Here is a 20000-nt window from a genome sequence, read left to right as displayed (position 1 = left end):
AAGCACAGTGGTCAAAATAAAAGCCTCTCATACAGCTTCACTGTTCTGTTGACATATTCATCAAACCCTGGCGCGATGCAAAAAGCAGATGCCGTGAGTTGAAGTATGATCAAGCTTCCACGTGGTTACTTCAGTGTGTACACCAAACATTTAACATAGACTAACGTTTATGTTATGAACGATGGTTACACACTCTCGGGATTGCATTGTTATTTCTCTTTGGATGACATGAGTAACGTTTCTCCCGTAAGTTGATGTTACTTAGATGCCAGACGCATCTCAATAGAACCAAAATGATGCTGTCTGAACCGAAGGGGCAAACTCAACGGAGAGGAAGGGGGAGGGGAGGGCTAGGGGGAATAGCGAGAAAAGAGAGGGAGAGGTGGGGAGAGAGAACCCTTCATAAAAAAACAAGAGCCTGAGAGTGAGCGAGACTATAGACAAAGAGCGCAAGAGGGAGGGGGAGGGGGAGAGGGAGAGAGAGGGAGGGAGAGAGAGAGAGAGAGAGAGAGAGAGAGAGAGAGAGAGACAAGACAAGACAAGACAAAATCTTTATTATCGAGGGTAATAGATAAGCAAGAATATTGCTTTTTTACATCCAGCCCTCGCCCTAATATAGGGTCAACAAGAACAGAAAACAATATAATCAAATAACTATCACATCAAACTTATAATACATTATATATATATATACAGATATAAATTTAAAAAAAAAATAAATAAAATAAAAATAAAAAAATTGTCATGCTGCATTTTAAGTACAATTTCCAATAATAAATATGTCAATTTTTAACATATCTTAATTTAGATCTGCATATTATTATAATTTAGTTTAACATGCACATACATTTTAAATGAATTGTTGAACCATTCAGCACATGTTTAGTTGCATTATGTGCGACATATAATTTTTTTTGAAGCTGTCTGTGTTTGTTTTATGCTTAAGAAAAATAGGAAGTGAGTTCCATAGGACCGCACCTGAATATAGAAGGCTTGATTTGAAAAGGTCAATACGTGGAGTCGGTGTGATGATTTTTAGTCTGTTATAGTTCAAAATAAAATTATCACGTAATGTCTCCGGTGCATATCCTGACATCACTTTATGCATTATAACACCTTTATTATACATTAACCTTTTTTGAAATGGTAATACTTGCAAATTTGTATAATCAGATTCTGAAGGAGTGTGATTTTTTAGCATAATAAGCTTAACTGCTCTTCTGTGAAGACTGGCTAAAGGTTTCAAAACATTAGCACTTGCACAATCCCACACAGTGGATGCATAATCAATATTTGACAAGATGTGATTGTAAAAAAAAATCTTTCGCGAGTGGAGATTCAAGAAATGTTTTATTTTTGATAACTGATATATTTTTTGGGAAGCAATCTTACAGATGTAATCAATGTGATCATGCCATGATAAATTATTATCAATCTTTACACCAAGGACTTTGTGGTGAGACACTTCTTCCAATACTTGATTTTTAATATAAAGAGGTGGAATGCTCGATAATAGATTTTGTCGTTTCTGTCTTGTGGTTATTAGCATAAATTTTGTTTTAGTATGGTTAAGAGACATATGGTTTAACTCTGACCAATTCAGGAGTGCATCAATGCTTTCTTGTAGAGTTTTTGATAAATAATTTATGGAATGGTGACTAGAATGAATAGTAGTGTCATCTGCAAACAACTCACAGTTATTATGTATGTACAGTGGTAAATCATTGACATAAATGGAGAACAATAATGGGCCTAAAACAGATCCCTGTGGGACCCCATATTTCAAAGTACTTTCATTTGAATATGATGCATTAGTAAATGTAATTTGTTTTCTATTTAAAAGAAAAGATTTAAGAATATTAATGGTGGTGCATTGCATGCCATATATTGACAATTTCCTAATGAGAAGAGAATGATCAATAACATCGAACGCCTTTGCAAAATCAACAAACAGTGCTGCAGAAAATTTGTTAGAATTTATGTTGGTTAGCCATTGATCAATTAGATTTATAAGAGCTGTATGACATGAGTGCTTTTTGCGAAAACCAGATTGTTTTGGATGGAATAAATTGTTTTTATCAAAATGTGCTAAGGCATGTTTATATATATGTTTTTCCAAGGGTTTTGAAAGTGGTGACAGGATTGAAATAGGCCTGTAATTAGAAGGATCAGAAGGATCACCTGATTTAAACAGAGGGATACCTTAGCTTGCTTAAATGCTGTCGGAAAATAAGAAGTGGTAATGCATAAGTTGTAAATGTATGAGAGAGATAAGAGAGAGAGAGAGAGAGAGCGAGAGAGCGAGCGAGAGAGAGAGCGAGCGAGCGAGGGAGAGAGAGGGAGAGAGAGAGAGAGCGAGCGAGCGAGCGAGCGAGAGAAAAGATCGAGAGAGAGAGAGAGAGAGAGATAGAGAGAGAGAGAGAGAGAGTGTGTGTGTGTGTCAAGTTCTTTGTTTGTTTGTTTATTTGTTGCTTAACGTCCAGCCGACTACGCAGAGCCAATCAGGACGAGGAAGGGGGGGATGAAGGGGGCCACTTGTCAAGCGATTCCTGTTTACAAATGCACTAACCCATTACTTGTGTCCCAGCAGGCTTTAGTAAAACTAAATTAATACCTACTGGAAGATTACCAGTTTACAGTATGTTAAAATAGGCTTAACCTATCTACTGCTGGACTTACATCAGAACACTAACAGATTAAACTATACATGAATCGCGAGACAAGCGGCAAGAGAAGAGATTTTTGGAAAAAATACAGGTGAATGAGCAAGAAGGCAGAAAAAAGAAAAGAATTCATGAAGAAAAAGAGAGCATGACAGGAAAGAGGAACCAAAAATCTACCCAACAGCAAACTAGAAAGCTCCTGCGGTTCCAAAAACAGGAGGGGCCTTTAATTTCATAACCGCAGTGCCCCACTGCGGGGGTGTCAAGTTCTCATCTAAGGATGCCTCACAACAATTCAACACTTGCCATCATTTGTGCGATCAACATGTATGATGCAAATGTGTGCACTGGTGAGTGCATTATTTATACGATCAGCAATTAAAGTTTTCCACCGTTCTGAATTTAACAAACGTGCAAAGAGCAGAAGACACTTTGCCCTAACTGTTGTGGAAAAAAACGACATGCCTTATCTTCTTCTTTGGCGTCGATTTACACCAAAATGTCTCGGAAATAAATATTTTTCACGATTGAAATCAAGCATTTAATTAGGTTTTAACAATGGTCACCAAATGTACTCACACTCAAACAGGGAAAAAAGAGTTTAACTTACTGCATATTCCAGTTCTTGCTTCACACACGGCGTTAGGTTCACAGTTGTTATCAGTGCCGCATCCCGATTCCCCGGCCAATAGTCCTTATGGTTAAAAGGTATGCACATACAGTCATGAAAATCATTGCGTAATCATTGTAATCATTCACTAAAAAAAAACAATACATACTCACTCACACACACAGACAGACAGACAGATTGTCAAAGTTTCGGGACCCGGGGGGTCGAATCAGAATCTCTGTCAGTCTTCCCGCGCAGGTGAATGATTATATTGCGCGGCTGTAGAGTTCCCACATTCTATTACCATTTCATTATTGTTTCTTTGGTTTGGAATTTAAAAAAAACCAAGTAATAATAATAATAATAAAACATTCTTTTATAGGGCTGTTCACCGCCGAATGGCAGTCTCATGGCGCTTTACATTAGACATTAAAATTAAACATTTTACATAAAAAGTTTTCTCATAAGAAATAACATACAAGCATTAAAAACAATTCATAGACAACGACCACTTATAGTTATATAAAATAATCTAGAAAAATTGTTTTTAAAAAGACGTAAGATAAGTAATAGACACATAGTTACACATAAAAAGTCTGACAATAAAACAGAACTCACATAAAAGCGTACAGATCTAAAACAGAACGAAGATGTAACATAGACTGTGGGGCAACAAATTAAACAACTAACAACTAGTCAACAAGCAAACTTATCATTCAGCACATTCACTCACAAGTCACATGCACACATTACACCACAGCTTGAATGTCCTAATTATTCTGTTCATTTTAGTAAAAGGCAGATTTGTACAGGTGAGTCTTCAGTTTAATCTTAAATGATGGTAGTGAAGAAGACTGGCGGACCGCTAGGGGAAGTGAGTTCCAGGGTGTAGGGACTTGATATCTGAATGATCTTTGTCCAGCTGATTTTAGTTTAGCTCTAGGGACTGTGATGAGCAGCTGGGATGAGGACCTCAGGGACCCAGTTAGAGAGTACTTTGTCAGTTTTGATGACAAGTAAGGAGGGGGGGTGCCATGAAAGTAGTTGAAAGCGAGAGTGCCCAGCTTGTACTGTATTCTCTGTTACGTACACAGTTACGTTGTTATTCTGCTGTAGCAGCAAATGCAGATACGTTAGCGTTTATAACCATTTCACGTTTTGGTATCAAGGGAATTGTCTTCCATCTTTTGGATCGAGTAGCAGACGTACTTGTCACTATTCTATTGGATAAAAGTGTCTCTACATGGTGCAAGACTGTGCACACAATAATGAAAAGAAATAATCAAACACTAGTCCAATGTTCGAGTGGGTGTTTAATTGGTACTGGGCAATTACACGGTAATTTACAGTAATTGCAGGTTGCCCAGATCGAAGTTCAATTCGCAATTTACAGGGCACCAGATAGAGCGCAATTTTTTTTTCCTCAAAAGGCGTACCCGGCATTTCAAGTACCAACTTGCAACAACAACAAACAAGTCGCGTAAGGCGAAAATACAATATTTAGTCAAGTAGCTGTCGAACTCACAGAATGAAACTGAACGCAATGCCATTTTTCAGCAAGACCGTATACTCGTAGCATCGTCAGTCCACCGCTCATGGCAAAGGCAGTGAAATTGACAAGAAGAGCGGGGTAGTAGTTGCGCTAAGAAGGATAGCACGCTTTTCTGTACCTCTCTTTGTTTTAACTTTCTGAGCGTGTTTTTAATCCAAACATATCATATCTATATGTTTTTGGAATCAGGAACCGACAAGGAATAAGATGAAAGTGTTTTTAAATTGATTTCGACAATTTAATTTTGATAATAATTTTTATATATTTAATTTTCAGAGCTTGTTTTTAATCCAAATATAACATATTTATATGTTTGTGGAATCAGAAAATGATGGAGAATAAGATGAACGTAAATTTGGATCGTTTTATAAATTTTTATTTTTGTTTACAATTTTCAGATTTTTAATGACCAAAGTCATCAACTAGTTTTTAAGCCACCAAGCTGAAATGCAATACCGAAGTCCGGGCTTCGTCGAAGATTACTTGACCAAAATTTCAACCAATTTGGTTGAAAAATGAGGGCGTGACAGTGCCGCCTCAACTTTCACGAAAAGCCGGATATGACGTCATCAAAGACATTTATCGAAAAAAGGAAAAAAACGTTCGGGGATATCAATCCCAGGAACTCTCATGTAAAATTTCATAAAGATCGGCCCAGTAGTTTGCTCTGAATCGCTCTACACGCACGCACGCACGCACGCACACACACACACACACACACACACACACACACGCACACACACACACACACACACACACACACACATACACCACGACCCTCGTTTCGATTCCCCCTCGATGTTAAAATATTTAGTCAAAACTTGACTAAATATAAAAACAGAAAACAAAACAAGACAAAGACGCCTCCACGACATTCTTCCCCACGAAGACATTCACTTTGCATTAAACTAAACCCCCTTTGGCCACAGAAAGTATGATGCCTTACTGCACTTAGTGCCGTCACCAGTCACTGCAAAACACTGGGATCCAGATTTACAATGGTCAGAAGGAGTGGTGCATGTCTGTCCCACCTTGATTTCTGTAAGCAAAGAGAAAAGACACACTAAGGCTTGCACTGGAACATAGATCGTAAAATACGAAGACGCTGGCGTTGTGCTGGCTACTTACTGTCATGCCCACATATAGTGGTATTAGAACAAGAGGTAAAGGTTCATTAAGAAAATAAATGCTCCTTCGAAGGGCGACTTGTCTGCGTCAATGCAATTCACACGCCCGCGTGAAAGAGAAAGAGGGGTGGGAGAAAGAGAGTGGGAGAAAGAAAGAGAGAGAGAGAGGGAGAGAGAGAGAGAGAGAGGGAGATAGAGAGAGGGAGAGAGAGAGAGAGAGAGAGAGAGAGAGAGAGCGGCCGACATTCAAACATGTGTGTGTGAGTGTGTGTGAGTGTGTGTGTGTGTCTGTGTGTGTCTGTGTGTGGTGTGTGTGTGGTGTGTGTGTGTGTGTGTGTGTGTGTGTGTGTGTGTTTGTGTGTATGTGTGTGTGTGTGTGTGTGTGTGTGTGTATATGTGTGTGTGTGTGTGTGTTTGTGTGTATGTGTGCGTGCGTGTGTGTGTGTTTGTGTGTATGTGTGTGTGCGTGTGTGGGTGTGTGTGTGCGTGTGTGTGTGTTTGTGTGCGTGTAACTCACTGCATGTGTCTTGTTCACATTCAGCCTTGGATTCACATTTGTTGTCATCTGCGCCGCACCCAGTCTGCCCCGCCGGTAATCCTGATGGCATAGTCAAAGGGGATTCACACAATCATGAAACGTATCAAATGTTAAAAGCATTCAATCTTAGGAGAATGGCAATGACAATAACAATGTTTTATTTGACGAGGGTAATACAATAAGCAGCGGTTTGCTTTTTTACATGTGGTCCTCGCCCTGAAGTCGGACAAGTCTACAATTTGTCATGGAAATACAAATGCCTTACGTCACTTAAAGCAAGCATTTAAATAGGTTTTAACAACGGTCATCAAGTGTACTCACACTCAAACAGGTACATAGAATGTTTCACTTACTGCATGTTCCTGTATTTCCTGCTTCACACACGGCGTTAGGTTCACAGTTGTTGTCATTAGTGCCGCACCCAGGTTGCCCGGCCAATAGTCCTGATGGTAAAGGTATGCACATACAGTCATGAAAATCATAATAGGTTTACTAATAGAAAACACAAAACGCACAAGAACAGACAGACAGACAGACAGACAGACAGACAGACAGACAGACAGACAGACAGACAGACAGACAGACACACACGCACACACATACATACACAAACTATCTCTCTGAGTCTGTCTCTCTCCATCTGTGTCTGTCTGCCTGTCTGTCTGTCCCCGTCTCTCTCTATCTCTCTGTCTCTCTCTCTGTCTCTCTGAATCTAGAATCTTTTGTAATGTACTGCTTTACTAAATGTCTTTTATTTACTTGATGTTTTGTCAATGTTTTGCATTGCACATATAATGGAAACCACAAGTGAATGAAATTCTACAAGTAGACATCACTGTTCTTTGGCTCTATCGACGCCCGTTGTTAATCGCTTGCTTCCCTTTATATAATAAACCGTCCATAGATCGTCGTTCTCTCGAACTAACTCCTTAGTTTGTCATCGAGAATAGAGGATTTTGTCGATTGGCCAATGATCATGTTGAGAGATGAATTTCCTCCACAAATGTCTTTGCCTGGTTGAAAAATATGCATTTTTTACGAGTTTTGTAGCGTGTCGAAATGACATATTCGCCTCCAATCACGACTCGATTGACCCCTACCCTGTATAACACAGTTTATGGAAAGGTAAACAAAGAAAACGATTAAGTAATATGCACTAATCGTAAGCCAGTAAAATATCCTCCACGAATCTGTCTTCCTTTTGTATGTGCTTTATCTGGTTGACGATGACGAAAAATCACATGCAACAGTGGGCGCGAATGAGTTGCGTTTTTTTCCGCCGGGAACTGTACTTCCCAGATATTGTTTTTATTGTATTGCTCGTGTCTTTTTGATGATTCGTTTGTACCCAGTGCAGGTACCGTGACTGCCTGCCATATTATTCTCTCAGATCAACACCTTTCTTAACTTGTTATGGGGGCGAGGACGCCCCCATTCTATACGGATAGTTTCGAGGTTGACCATGGGCAGCGCCATTTTGTTGTGAAATACGTCATCAGTTTGTGTACACAGGAAGTTGTGACATCCGTCACCCTATGGGAGGGGTGACGTCAAAATTGTTCATCTGTAGAAAGTTGTGAAATCCGTCACCCTATGGGAGGGGTGACGTCAAAATTGGTCATCACAGAGTTTGTGTAACACAGGAAGTTGTGAAATACGTCACCCTATGGGAGGGGTGACGTCAAAATTGTTCAACAAAAACATGATTTGTCGCATTGTGCAGGGTCAACTGCAACAAACTCAAACCGAGCCATTCATACCTAGCTGTATTTGAGTGACTTATATACCCGACATTTTTATTTCTTATTTTTAGCACAGGTGTAGGAAAAATCATGAACCAAAATGTTATTTATTTTCTAATTTAACATTTTTTTTACAAATATGACCATGGTCTTTTAAACATACAGTGACATTAAACATTGTTATGTTAAAAAAAAGAAAAAAGAAAAAAAGCTTTTGTGCACAAATCAGAAAATACATTGTACATTTTACCTACAGGCCAAACCGTGAGTGTCTGTGGCAAAGCCCGACCCAGGAAATTGCACTGATTTTATATTTAGATCAGAGAGAAATTGTCAAGAACAGGCGCTTGCATTTGGATGTGTCCAATGATAGTAGGTTTGGTTGTGATCAATCAGAATAATGTAGGAATAAAAATGTATGACAGTTTAGTATGATGACATGTAATTCACATATGCTGAAATATGATATTATACATCATGTAATATTACAGGGTGACACAAAAAAAACAGATCTATCCCACCAAAAGTTTAATATTTTCTGAAATAATCAGCCGATTCTTTTATTTTTTCAGGTGAGCCAAGCTGAAATGATGTTCTAACAGCCCACCAAGTTTGAGCTTCAAGATGTCATGGACAACGGAGCATAAGACATTTATAGTCGAGGCCTATTTTCGGTCGAATTCTATCCAGACTGGTCAGCCGCAGATGTGACCCAGAGTGGTCCCCCTATTCACCGGACTTGAACCCCCCAGATTTTTATCTGTGGGGGTACCTCAAGGACAGGGTATATGGCAACAACCCCCAGACCATCCCTGATCTTAAGGCAGCAATAACAGCAGCTGTAAGAGCGATCCCACATCTGCGGCTGACCAGTCTGGATAGAATTCGACCGAAAATAGGCCTCGACTATAAATGTCTTATGCTCCGTTGTCCATGACATCTTGAAGCTCAAACTTGGTGGGCTGTTAGAACATCATTTCAGCTTGGCTCACCTGAAAAAATAAAAGAATCGGCTGATTATTTCAGAAAATATTAAACTTTTGGTGGGCTCTGTTTTTTTTGTGTCACCCTGTATTATGGCTGTTGCCATGACCATGAAACCCAACAAAGGTTTAATGTAATGTAATTCAAAATACCAAAACCGAGCACCTATTAATCTCGTCTTTGCTCGTGAAGATTGAGGCCGTCTGCCAGTAGCGGTTAGGTCATACAGTGGAACCCCTCTCTAGCGACCTTTAAAATGTTGACAAAAATCGGTCCTTGTGGAGGAGGGTCCTTACAGAGGGAGGGGGCGGAGTCAGGGGGCCACAAAGAAAGTCAGATTTAAAAAAAAAAAGAAAACAGAGAAGTTTGAGTTGCTGACGACCGTTCTCTCTGAAAGCAAACTGCTTCGATTTCATGTTTGTCCTTGGTGTCCACCAGTTCTGGTGCATGTACTACCCTGGCCAAGTTTCCTCTCAAGACATCAAAGAGACCGCCCCAGTATACTCTACAGCCTCTGTGCGAACCACCTCTCATAGCCAAAACTGGGTCAATGACCCCTGGGAAGAAGGTCAGTGTCTATAAAAATTTTACTCCTAGGCCTGCGGCCAGGGGGGGGGGGGGGAGTATACCGGTACCATTTGAGAATCAGACCAAATGAGAATTGAACCATTTGAGAACATCCTTTTTTTTTCAATCACTACATCGAAGGCCTGCGGCCCGGGGTTCACATGGGTTGGTTTGTTTGTTTGTTTCAAACCCACACCCATATACACACATTTCCCATTTAAACCATTTGTCGGCCCCCTGTCGATATTTATCGACTAAGTTCCTTGTTCGAAATTGTTATTAGATACGAATCAATCTTAGCGTGCTTCTCTCAGAACAAATTACATTTAGCGGAAAGTGAAACGGAATGAACCTCGAAACGACGTGATGCAAATAAGGGAAACCACACAGAACGTATACATTGGTATCACTAGACCACGAAGGCAAGTTAGGGTCTATGATAATATTCTTCGAAATGTCCCGCGCCGCACGTTATCTGAAAAGAACGGGTCTCGAGAGACTCTTTATCTGCGTTATCTTGCATATCGCTGACACTGATTTTGATCGTCTGCAAGTTTCCGTACAGAATTGACAAGAATGTACACTAAGCCTGATTTAAAAACAAAATTCTGTCTTATCTGTACCGACGCGAAATTAAATCTAACTGATGTGACAAATACATTTCCAAGAGTCCTTCGGGAATTGGGACCTTCTAAGCGTTTAGGTTCCGCGGACCTCCTAAACGATTACAATTTGGGATCTTGGGACCTTCTACGTAGAGCATCTGTAGAGAGCCTTGAAGCTGTGACCTTGAAATGTATATTAGGTCAACCTGACTTGGGTCGTGTCTGGGGGTCATAAAACCCAAAAAGCGTGCGTTATTTCAAAGCTGTAGCTTCAAGGCGTTCAATAAATGAACGATTTTCCATATTTTAAATCAGACTTGACGAGGGTCATACAGTCTCAGATTATGTCTTGAGGTCATAAACCCGAAAAGTATGTAAAGCTTCAAAACTTAATCTCTAAAAACATTACTTTTTTTTGAAATAAATGATTTTCCATGTTCTTTTTCCACAGAACATAACACAGAAACAACCTTGACTTTGACAAGTGAAGGACAGTGGCGTTATGTCTGAAGATTATCAAACCCTAGAAGACGGGCGCAATTACTTAGTGGATAATACGCCCGCTTTCCATGCGGAAGGTTAAGTGTTCAAATCCCTGCCGCGCTTGGTGAGTTAAGAGTGGAGATTATGTAGAGGTTAATCGCCGAATCTCAGTTTATATTAAAATTATTGTCGACGTTTCCGGATCATAAAAACAACGCGAGCTTCAGCTAGCTTTTTTATAACCGCGAGCTGAGATCATTATTGCCAATATCCATGAGACAAGGTGTGTAGCATAATTATTCCCCCTTTCCTCAGTTTTTATGGGGGGTTCGAATGTGAATCTCTCTTCCAGTCTACCTGCGCAGGTGCATAATTATATTGCGCGGCTGTATAGTTCCCTAAAAATCATTCGATTCTATTGCCACTTCATTAGTGTTTCTTTGGTTTGGAACACAACCCAAGTATACAGTTACGTTGTTATTCTGCTGTGGCAGCAAAGGCAGATAGTTTAGCATTCTTTTCACGTTTTGGTATCAAGGGAATTGTCTTCCGTCTACAGGTTGCCCAGATCGAAGTTCAATTCGCAATTACAGGGCACATGATGGAGCGCAATTGTTTTTTCATCAAAAGGCGTACCCGGCGTTTTAAGCACCAGCTTGCAAAAAAAAACAAAAAATAAAAGAACACAAAACAAGACAAAGACGCCTCCACGACATGCATCCCCACAAAGACATTCACTTTGCATTAAACTAAACCCCCTTTGGCCATAGAAAATATGATGCCTTACTGCACTTAGTGCCGTCACCAGTCACTGCAAAACACTGGGATCCAGATTTACAATGGTCAGAAGGAGTGGTGCATGTCTGTCCCACCTTGATTTCTGTAAGCAAAGAGAAAAGACACACTAAGGCTTGCACTGGAACATAGATCGTAAAATACGAAGACGCTGGCGTTGTGCTGGCTACTTACTGTCATGCCCACATATAGTGGTATTAGAACAAGAGGAAAGGCTCATAAAGTAAATAATTGCTCCTTGTATGCCTTTTCTTCTTCTTTGGCGTCGATTTATACCAAAATGTCTTGGTAATAAATATGTTTTACGACTTAAAGGAAGCATTTAATTAGGTTTTAACAATGGTCACCAAGTGTACTCACACTCAAACAGGTACATAGAATGTTTCACTTACTGCATGTTCCTGTATTTCCTGCTTCACACACGGCGTTAGGTTCACAGTTGTTGTCATTAGTGCCGCACCCAGGTTGCCCGGCCAATAGTCCTGATGGTAAAGGTATGCACATACAGTCATGAAAATCATAATAAGTTTACTAATAGAAAACACAAAACGCACAAGAACAGACAGACAGACAGACAGACAGACACACCCACCCACACCCACCCACACACACACACACACACTCACACACACACACACACACACACACACACACATACATACACAAACTATCTCTCTGAGTCTGTCTCTCTCCATCTGTGTCTGTCTGTCTGTCTGTCCCCGTCTCTCTGTCTCTCTGTCTCTCTCTCTCTCTCTCTTTCTCTCTCTCTCTCTCTCTCTCTCTCTCTCTCTCTCTCTATTTCTCTCTCTCTCTCTCTCTCTCTCTCTGAATCTAGAATCTTTTGTTTTGTACTGCTTTACTAAATGTCTTATATTTACTTGATGTTTTGTCAATGTTTTGCATTGCACATATAATGGAAACCACAAGTGAATGAAATACTACAAGTAGACATCATTGTTCATTGGCTCTATCGACGCCCGTTTTAAACCGCCGGCTTCCCTTTATATGATAATCCGTCCATAGATCGTCGTTCTCTCGAACTAACTCCTAAGTATGTCATCGAGAATAGAGGATTTCGTCGATTGGCCAATGATCATGTTGAGAGATGAATTTCCTCCACAAATGTCTTTGCCTGGTTGAAAAATATGCATTTTTTACGAGTTTTGTAGCGTGTCGAAATGACAAGTTCACCTGCAATCACGACTCGATTGACCCCAACCCTGTATAACACAGTTTATAAAAAGGTTAAAAAAAACTATCAAATAATATGCACTAATCGTATAGCCAGTAAAACACTCTCCACGAATCTGTCTTCCTTTTTTATGTAACTTATTTGGTTCATAGTGTACGACAATTTGAAAATGACGAAAAATCTCTCTCTCTCTCTCTCTCTCTCTCTCTCTCTCTCTCTCTCTCTCTCTCTCTCTCTCTCTCTCTCTCTCTCTCTCTCTCTCTCTCTCTCTCTCTCTCTCTCTCTCTCTCTCTCTCTCTCTCTCTCTCTCTCTCTCTCTCTCTCTCTCTCTCTCTTTTTATTTATCAGTATTGGAATCTGCTTGTGATGTTATGCTCCGGCCATACTTAAGTGAACGATATGTATGTCCGTCTGTCGGTTAGGTCCTAATGTTGTATGTCTTGTATACTTGCCATTTACATATTTATTATACATTTTGAAGGATGAATGAAGATACATTGTAGACGGATGCATGTTATGGATTAAAAGCCCCACGATGATGTGCTGGGCAAATACAAAAAAAAACCAAAAAAAACACTTGCAACAGTGGGCGCGAATGAGTTGCGTTTCTTTCGCCGGGTACTGTACTTCCCAGATATTGTTTTTATTGTATTGCTCGTGTCTTTTTGATGATTCGTTTGTACCCAGTGCAGGTACCGTGACTGCCTGCCATATTATTCTCTCAGATCAACACCTTTCTTAACTTGTTCGAAATTGTTATTAGATACGAATCAATCTTAGCGTGCTTCTCTCAGAACAAATTACATTTAGCGGAAAGTGAAACGGAATGAACCTCGAAACGACGTGATGCAAATAAGGGAAACCACACAGAACGTATACATTGGTATCACTAGACCACGAAGGCAAGTTAGGGTCTATGATAATATTCTTCGAAATGTCCCGCGCCGCACGTTATCTGAAAAGAACGGGTCTCGAGAGACTCTTTATCTGCGTTATCTTGCATATCGCTGACACTGATTTTGATCGTCTGCAAGTTTCCGTACAGAATTGACAAGAATGTACACTAAGCCTGATTTAAAAACAAAATTCTGTCTTATCTGTACCGACGCGAAATTAAATCTAACTGATGTGACAAATACATTTCCAAGAGTCCTTCGGGAATTGGGACCTTCTAAGCGTTTAGGTTCCGCGGACCTCCTAAACAATTACAATTTGGGATCTTGGGACCTTCTACGTAGAGCATCTGTAGAGAGCCTTGAAGCTGTGACCTTGAAATGTATATTAGGTCAACCTGACTTGGGTCGTGTCTGGGGGTCATAAAACCCAAAAGCGTGCGTTATTTCAAAGCTGTAGCTTCAAGGCGTTCAATAAATGAACGATTTTCCATATTTTAAATCAGACTTGACGAGGGTCATACAGTCTCAGATTATGTCTTGAGGTCATAAACCCGAAAAGTATGTAAAGCTTCAAAACTTAATCTCTAAAAACATTACTTTTTTTAGAAATAAATGATTTTCCATGTTCTTTTTCCACAGAACATAACACAGAAACAACCTTGAGTTTGACAAATGTGAAGTACAGTGGCGTTATGTCTGAAGATTATCAAACCCTAGAAGACGGGCGCAATTACTTAGTGGATAATACGCCCGCTTTCCATGCGGAAGGTTACGTGTTCAAATCCCTGCCGCGCTTAGTGAGTTTAGGGTGGAGATTATGTAGAGGTTAATCGCCGAATCTCAGTTTATATTAAAATTATTGTCGACGTTTCCGGATCATAAAAACAACGCGAGCTTCAGCTAGCTTTTTTATAACCGCGAGCTGAGATCATTATTGCCAATATCCATGAGACAAGGTGTGTAGCATAATTATTCCCCCTTTCCTCAGTTTTTATGGGGGGTTCGAATCTGAATCTCTCTTTCAGTCTACCTGCGCAGGTGCATAATTATATTGCGCGGCTGTATAGTTCCCTAAAAATCATTCGATTCTATTGCCACTTCATTAGTGTTTCTTTGGTTTGGAACACAACCCAAGTATACAGTTACGCTGTTGTTCTGCTGTGGCGGCGAAGGCAGATAGTTTAGCATTCTTTTCACGTTTTGGTATCAAGGGAATTGTCTTCCGTCTACAGGTTGCCCAGATCGAAGTTCAATTCGCAATTTACAGGGCACATGATGGAGCGCAATTGTTTTTTCATCAAAAGGCGTACCCGGCGTTTTAAGCACCAGCTTGCAAAAAAAAAAAAAAAAAAAAGAACACAAAACAAGACAAAGACGCCTCCACGACATGCATCCCAACGAAGACATTCACTTTGCATTAAACTAAACCCCCTTTGGCCATAGAAAGTGTGATGCCTTACTGCACTTAGTGCCGTCACCAGCCACTGCAAAACACTGGGATCCAGATTTACAATGGTCAGGAGGAGTGGTGCATGTCTGTCCCACCTTGATTTCTGTAAGCAAAGAGAAAAGACACACTAAGGCTTGCACTGGAACATAGATCGTAAAATACGAAGACGCTGGCGTTGTGCTGGCTACTTACTGTCATGCCCACATATACCGTAAAATCCCTAGCAAACGCCCATCCCCCCCACGCCCCCCCCCCCCCCTCCGCACAGATTTCAGGTAAAAGTAGGGAGTGGGCGTTTGCTAGGTATACACCCCTAAGCAAGATAAAGTGTCATCACATTTTTACGAGAGAAAAAAAGTGATACAACCATGTGATTTATGCAATTTTAATGAAAAATAAACACACGGTTTGTTTACACAAATAAAAATCAACGTTCTGTGATAGAAAAAAGAAAAGAAGAACACAAGTGACCTTGATTCTTCTATCTCTCAGAATAACGTCAGCACAAACATAGTTTCTTCTCTTGTTTGGAGATCTGGTAGGGTTGATGATACTGGGCTCATTCTAGTCCTTCGAAGTCAACATCATCGTCTTCACTGTCGTCTCCACTCTCAGCTTCTTCTGGAGCATCTCCATTGCCGTGATCGCGAGGCAGGATAGTGCCGATTTAATCTGGAAACCACTCCAGTACTTCATCATCTTGGGAACCGTCCATTGCGTTTGAAATTGCGCACGTGAGAAAGGACGTAACGATCGTTTCAGGTCATATGTTCTCCCACGCCCTGCTGACCCAGTTGATGACGTCTTGCCTTCTAGGCTGCTTGAGGTTGTCAGCAGCTGCTGCTGTCGGTGGTCTTGCTTCTCTCATCCACTCAACCCAGCAGTCTCTGATGTCATCTTTAAAATGTTTGGCGAAACCGACCCGAATCATCGTGTGGTCCATGTTCATTATATTAGACAGATGGCAGTCATGGCGATGACGAAGTCGCAGAATATTTCGACGGAATTGAAGAAGTTGATCTTCGAAGTCGGCAGGGACCCTTTGGTTGGCAGTGGTTCCTCGTCGAGAGGAAACCGTGTGGCGCAGTTTCCAGCGCTTGAGCCACATGTCTGATGCTACAAAGCCTTGCACATTAAAAGCACCTGCCAATTTGATCGCCTTGCGCTGTAGGTCTTTATTCCTCCCCCCCCTCCCCCAAACAAAAGGCAAACCATCGAACAGTGTGCACAAATCGTAGATAAAGGCGTCTTAAAGCATTTTTTTTTAAACGGGGTGGGCGTTTGTTAGGTATGGACCCCTCTGCATAACTTTTGGCCAAAAGTGAGGGGTGGGCGTTTGCTAGATACTGGGCGTTTGCTAGGGATTTTACGGTAGTAGTATTAGAAAAAGAGGAAAGGCTCATTAAGGGGCCAGTACTACCTAGCGGAGGGTTGTTTGTTCATGCCAGTAGTAAACCACCTACATATAGAGATAACAGTTTCAAAGTTTGGCTACTGTTTCTTGACATAATGGAAATATTGTAGACACAAACAGAATTTCAAAAACATAATTAATAGCTGCACACAAAAAATAATAAATAAATATAGCCAAAACCGAAATGTCGTTTATTACCCGCATGGCCGTAATGATACAGGCCAAACTAATTATAGGAGGGTTATGGCATTTTGCCAAGTTGTTCTGGACATAAGTCATCATGGTGGGAACCTCTAACAATGTGATAATCGTTATTGAGGACATTTACACAATTTTCACTTTTCGAGAATTTTTTGTGTCGATAATTACTACTTAAAAAAATTCCCATTTGAGTTCTGCTCCATTTTCTTTCAATGTTTTAGAGGTTCCAACCATGGGCATCCATACCAAAATCAACTGTGGAAAATGGCAACACTCTGTCTTTAATACTTTTTTTTAATCATTACATTAGTGTCGAAAATGTGTTGATTTTGCGATTTCGTTGGCCAGATAGTAATAAGTCAGCACAGATACCCCCTTTTTAAACCCGTATATCTCAAAAGATATTATATTTAGATGCAAAATTCTAACGGATTCGTAAATTGCAGGCAATTGTACCTTAGAATAATACAAACTCAACTTTGAATGAAAAAAAGTGATTTTTTGTAAAAGTTCAGCTAGTACTGGCCTATAAGTAAATAATTGCTCCTTTTATGCCTTTTCTTCTTCTTTGGCGTCGATTTATACCAAAATGTCTTGGTAATAAATATGTTTTACGACTTAAAGGAAGCATTTAATTAGGTTTATACAATGGTCACCAAGTGTACTCACACTCAAACAGGTACATAGAATGTTTCACTTACTGCATGTTCCTGTATTTCCTGCTTCACACACGGCGTTAGGTTCACAGTTGTTGTTATTAGTGCCGCACCCAGGTTGCCCGGCCAATAGTCCTGATGGTAAAGGTATGCACATACAGTCATGAAAATCATAATAAGTTTACTAATACAGTGAAACCCGGCTATACAGCTGCAGACTTCCTCACCTCTCTTGAGGAAACCCCACCCAAGGTTGTCTTCCTCTCAGACTGCCTGTCCGCACTACAAGTCCTCACTGCCCCTGCAGAACACCTCGTGGAAGAGCTGAAGAAGTCCCTGAACGACTTGTCCCAGAAAGCCTCCGTAGTTCTGCAGTGGATTCCAGCGCACTGCGGCATCGCTGGAAATGAGAAGGCGGATGGTCTGGCCAAAGATGCAGGAAGACAGGAACAACCAGAAACCAGCCTGTCCTTCCGAGAGACCAAAACCCTCATCAAGCATCGCTGGAAGACAGCATTCAAAGAAAGAAACGGAGGCTACAAGCCAGACCAAGACCCCATCCACCGCCTCAGCCGTGCAGAGCAGACTGCCATCTTCCGGCTGCGTACAGGGCACTGCGGCTTTAAAGCGCACCTGAAAAGGATCGGCGTAGCAGAGTCGGCATTGTGCGATTGTGGGGCGGCCGACCAGACAGTAGAACATGTATTGAATACATGCACAAACTTCACCCTGCTGCGGAACCAGATCTGGCCAGAAGGAGCTACACTGGAGACCAAGCTCTGGGGAACGTCAGAAGACCTGAAAGCGACGTTCCAGTTCACGACAGCAGCGGAACTACGACCCTAGACACAACCGTCGAACGCAGAAGAAGAAGAAGAAGAAGTAGGCTATATTGAAATCCCGGCTATATTGAAGAATTTTTCAGGTCCCGTCTGAAGCTCTACTTTTTCTTTGTTAAAAAATGTTGGCTACATTGAAGTCGGCTATATTGAAATCCCGGCTATATTGAAACAAAAATTCAGCCCACGGGACGTTTTTACCTGGCTATATTAAATGTTTGCTCCAAAGATTATTTTGTTTAACTTTTTACATTTAGTCAAGTTTTGACTAAATGTTTTAACATAGAGGGGGAATCGAGACGAGGGTCGTGGTGTATGTGTGTGTGTTTGTGTGTGTGTGTGTCTGTGCGTGTGTGTGTGTAGAGCGATTCAGACCAAACTACTGGACCGATCTTTATGAAATTTGACATGAGAATGGTTTGTTCTTTTTTTCGATAAATACTTTTGATGACGTCATATCCGGATTTTTGTAAAAGTTGTGGCGGCACTGTCACACCCTCATTTTTCAATCAAATTGATTGACATTTTTGTAAAGCAATCTTCGACGAAGGCCGGACTTCGGTATTGCATTTCAGCTTGGTGGATTAAAAATTAATTGATGACTTTGGTCATTAAATATCTGAAAATTGTAATAATTTTTTTATATAAAACGATCCAAATTTACGTTCATATTATTCTACATCATTTCCTGATTCCAAAAACATATAAATATGTTATATTTGGATAAAAAAAACAAGCTCTGAAAATTAAAAATATAAAAATTATGATCAAAATTAAATTTCCGAAATCGATTTAAAAACAATTTCATCTTATTCCTTGTCGGTGCCTGATTCCAAAAACATATAGATAGGATATGTTTGGATTACAAACACGCTCAGAAAGTTAAAACGAGGAGAGGTACAGAAAAGCGTGCTATGCAGCACAGCGAGACCACTACCGCGCTGAACAGACTCGTCAGTTTCACTCCGTTATGCACAAGCGGTGGACTACGGTCATTGTGAAAAAATGCAGTGCGTTCAGTTTCATTCTGTGAGTTCCACAGCTTGACTAAAATTAATGTAGTAATTTTGCCTTACGCGACTTGTTATTTTTAAGAACTGCGCGGGCGCCGAATGATATGACACGCCTCTGTCAGCGCAATCAGTTGAGGAAGGGGAGAGGCCAGATCAGCATCAACTTTCGAGTCAGGAGGTCTCTGATAACAATTACAGTCTAACAATGCCGCGGGCCTCTGACAGCTACGCCATGTAGTCTTGTGGTGCATAGATCTCCCCGACTTAATTTCTCTTGTTCATGCGAGTAGTTTCCCTTTGTACACTAGCAAAAATGGCTGCAAAACAAACAAGTCGCGTAAGGCGAAATAACAACATTTAGTCAAGCTGTCGAACTCACAGAATGAAACTGAACGCACTGCATTTTTTTCACAATGACCGTAGTCCGCCGCTCGTACAAAAGACAGTGAAATTAACGAGCCTGTTTAGCGCGGTAGTGGTTGGGCTGTGCTGCAAAGCACGCTTTTCTGTACCTCTCTTCGCTTTAACTTTCTGAGCGTGTTTTTAATCCAAACATATCATATCTATATGTTTTTGGAATCAGGAACCGACAAGGAATAAGATGAAAGTGTTTTTAAATCGATTTCGGAAATTTAATTTTAATCATAATTTTTTATTTTTTTATTTTTAGAGC

At 40.6% G+C, this 20000-nt stretch overlaps 2 protein-coding genes across 2 annotated transcripts in view; one reads left to right on the top strand and one right to left on the bottom strand.

The window, feature by feature from the left end:
* Positions 1-17604, bottom strand: part of LOC138955221 (phosphatidylinositol phosphatase PTPRQ-like) — a 65710-nt gene extending 48106 nt beyond the window's left edge. Inside the window, exons 1-8 of the mRNA XM_070326872.1 lie at positions 17521-17604; positions 15215-15307; positions 12059-12148; positions 11659-11751; positions 6844-6933; positions 6470-6550; positions 5772-5864; positions 3274-3357 (exon numbers count right to left, since the gene is read on the bottom strand). The gene's annotated coding sequence lies outside the window, so the exon portion shown is untranslated. The remainder of the gene's footprint in view (positions 1-3273; positions 3358-5771; positions 5865-6469; positions 6551-6843; positions 6934-11658; positions 11752-12058; positions 12149-15214; positions 15308-17520) is intronic.
* Positions 17605-17613: 9 nt separating this feature from the next.
* Positions 17614-18321, top strand: LOC138955223 (uncharacterized). The gene has a single exon (XM_070326874.1). The coding sequence runs from the start codon at positions 17614-17616 to the stop codon at positions 18319-18321; it is 708 nt and encodes a 235-aa protein (XP_070182975.1).
* The last annotated feature ends 1679 nt before the right edge of the window (positions 18322-20000 follow it).

This window comes from Littorina saxatilis, unplaced genomic scaffold (assembly GCF_037325665.1).
Source record: "Littorina saxatilis isolate snail1 unplaced genomic scaffold, US_GU_Lsax_2.0 scaffold_228, whole genome shotgun sequence".
Lineage (NCBI taxonomy): Eukaryota > Metazoa > Mollusca > Gastropoda > Littorinimorpha > Littorinidae > Littorina > Littorina saxatilis.
The sequence above is the reverse complement of the archived record's forward strand: the minus strand, read 5'-3'. Positions and strand labels throughout refer to the sequence as shown.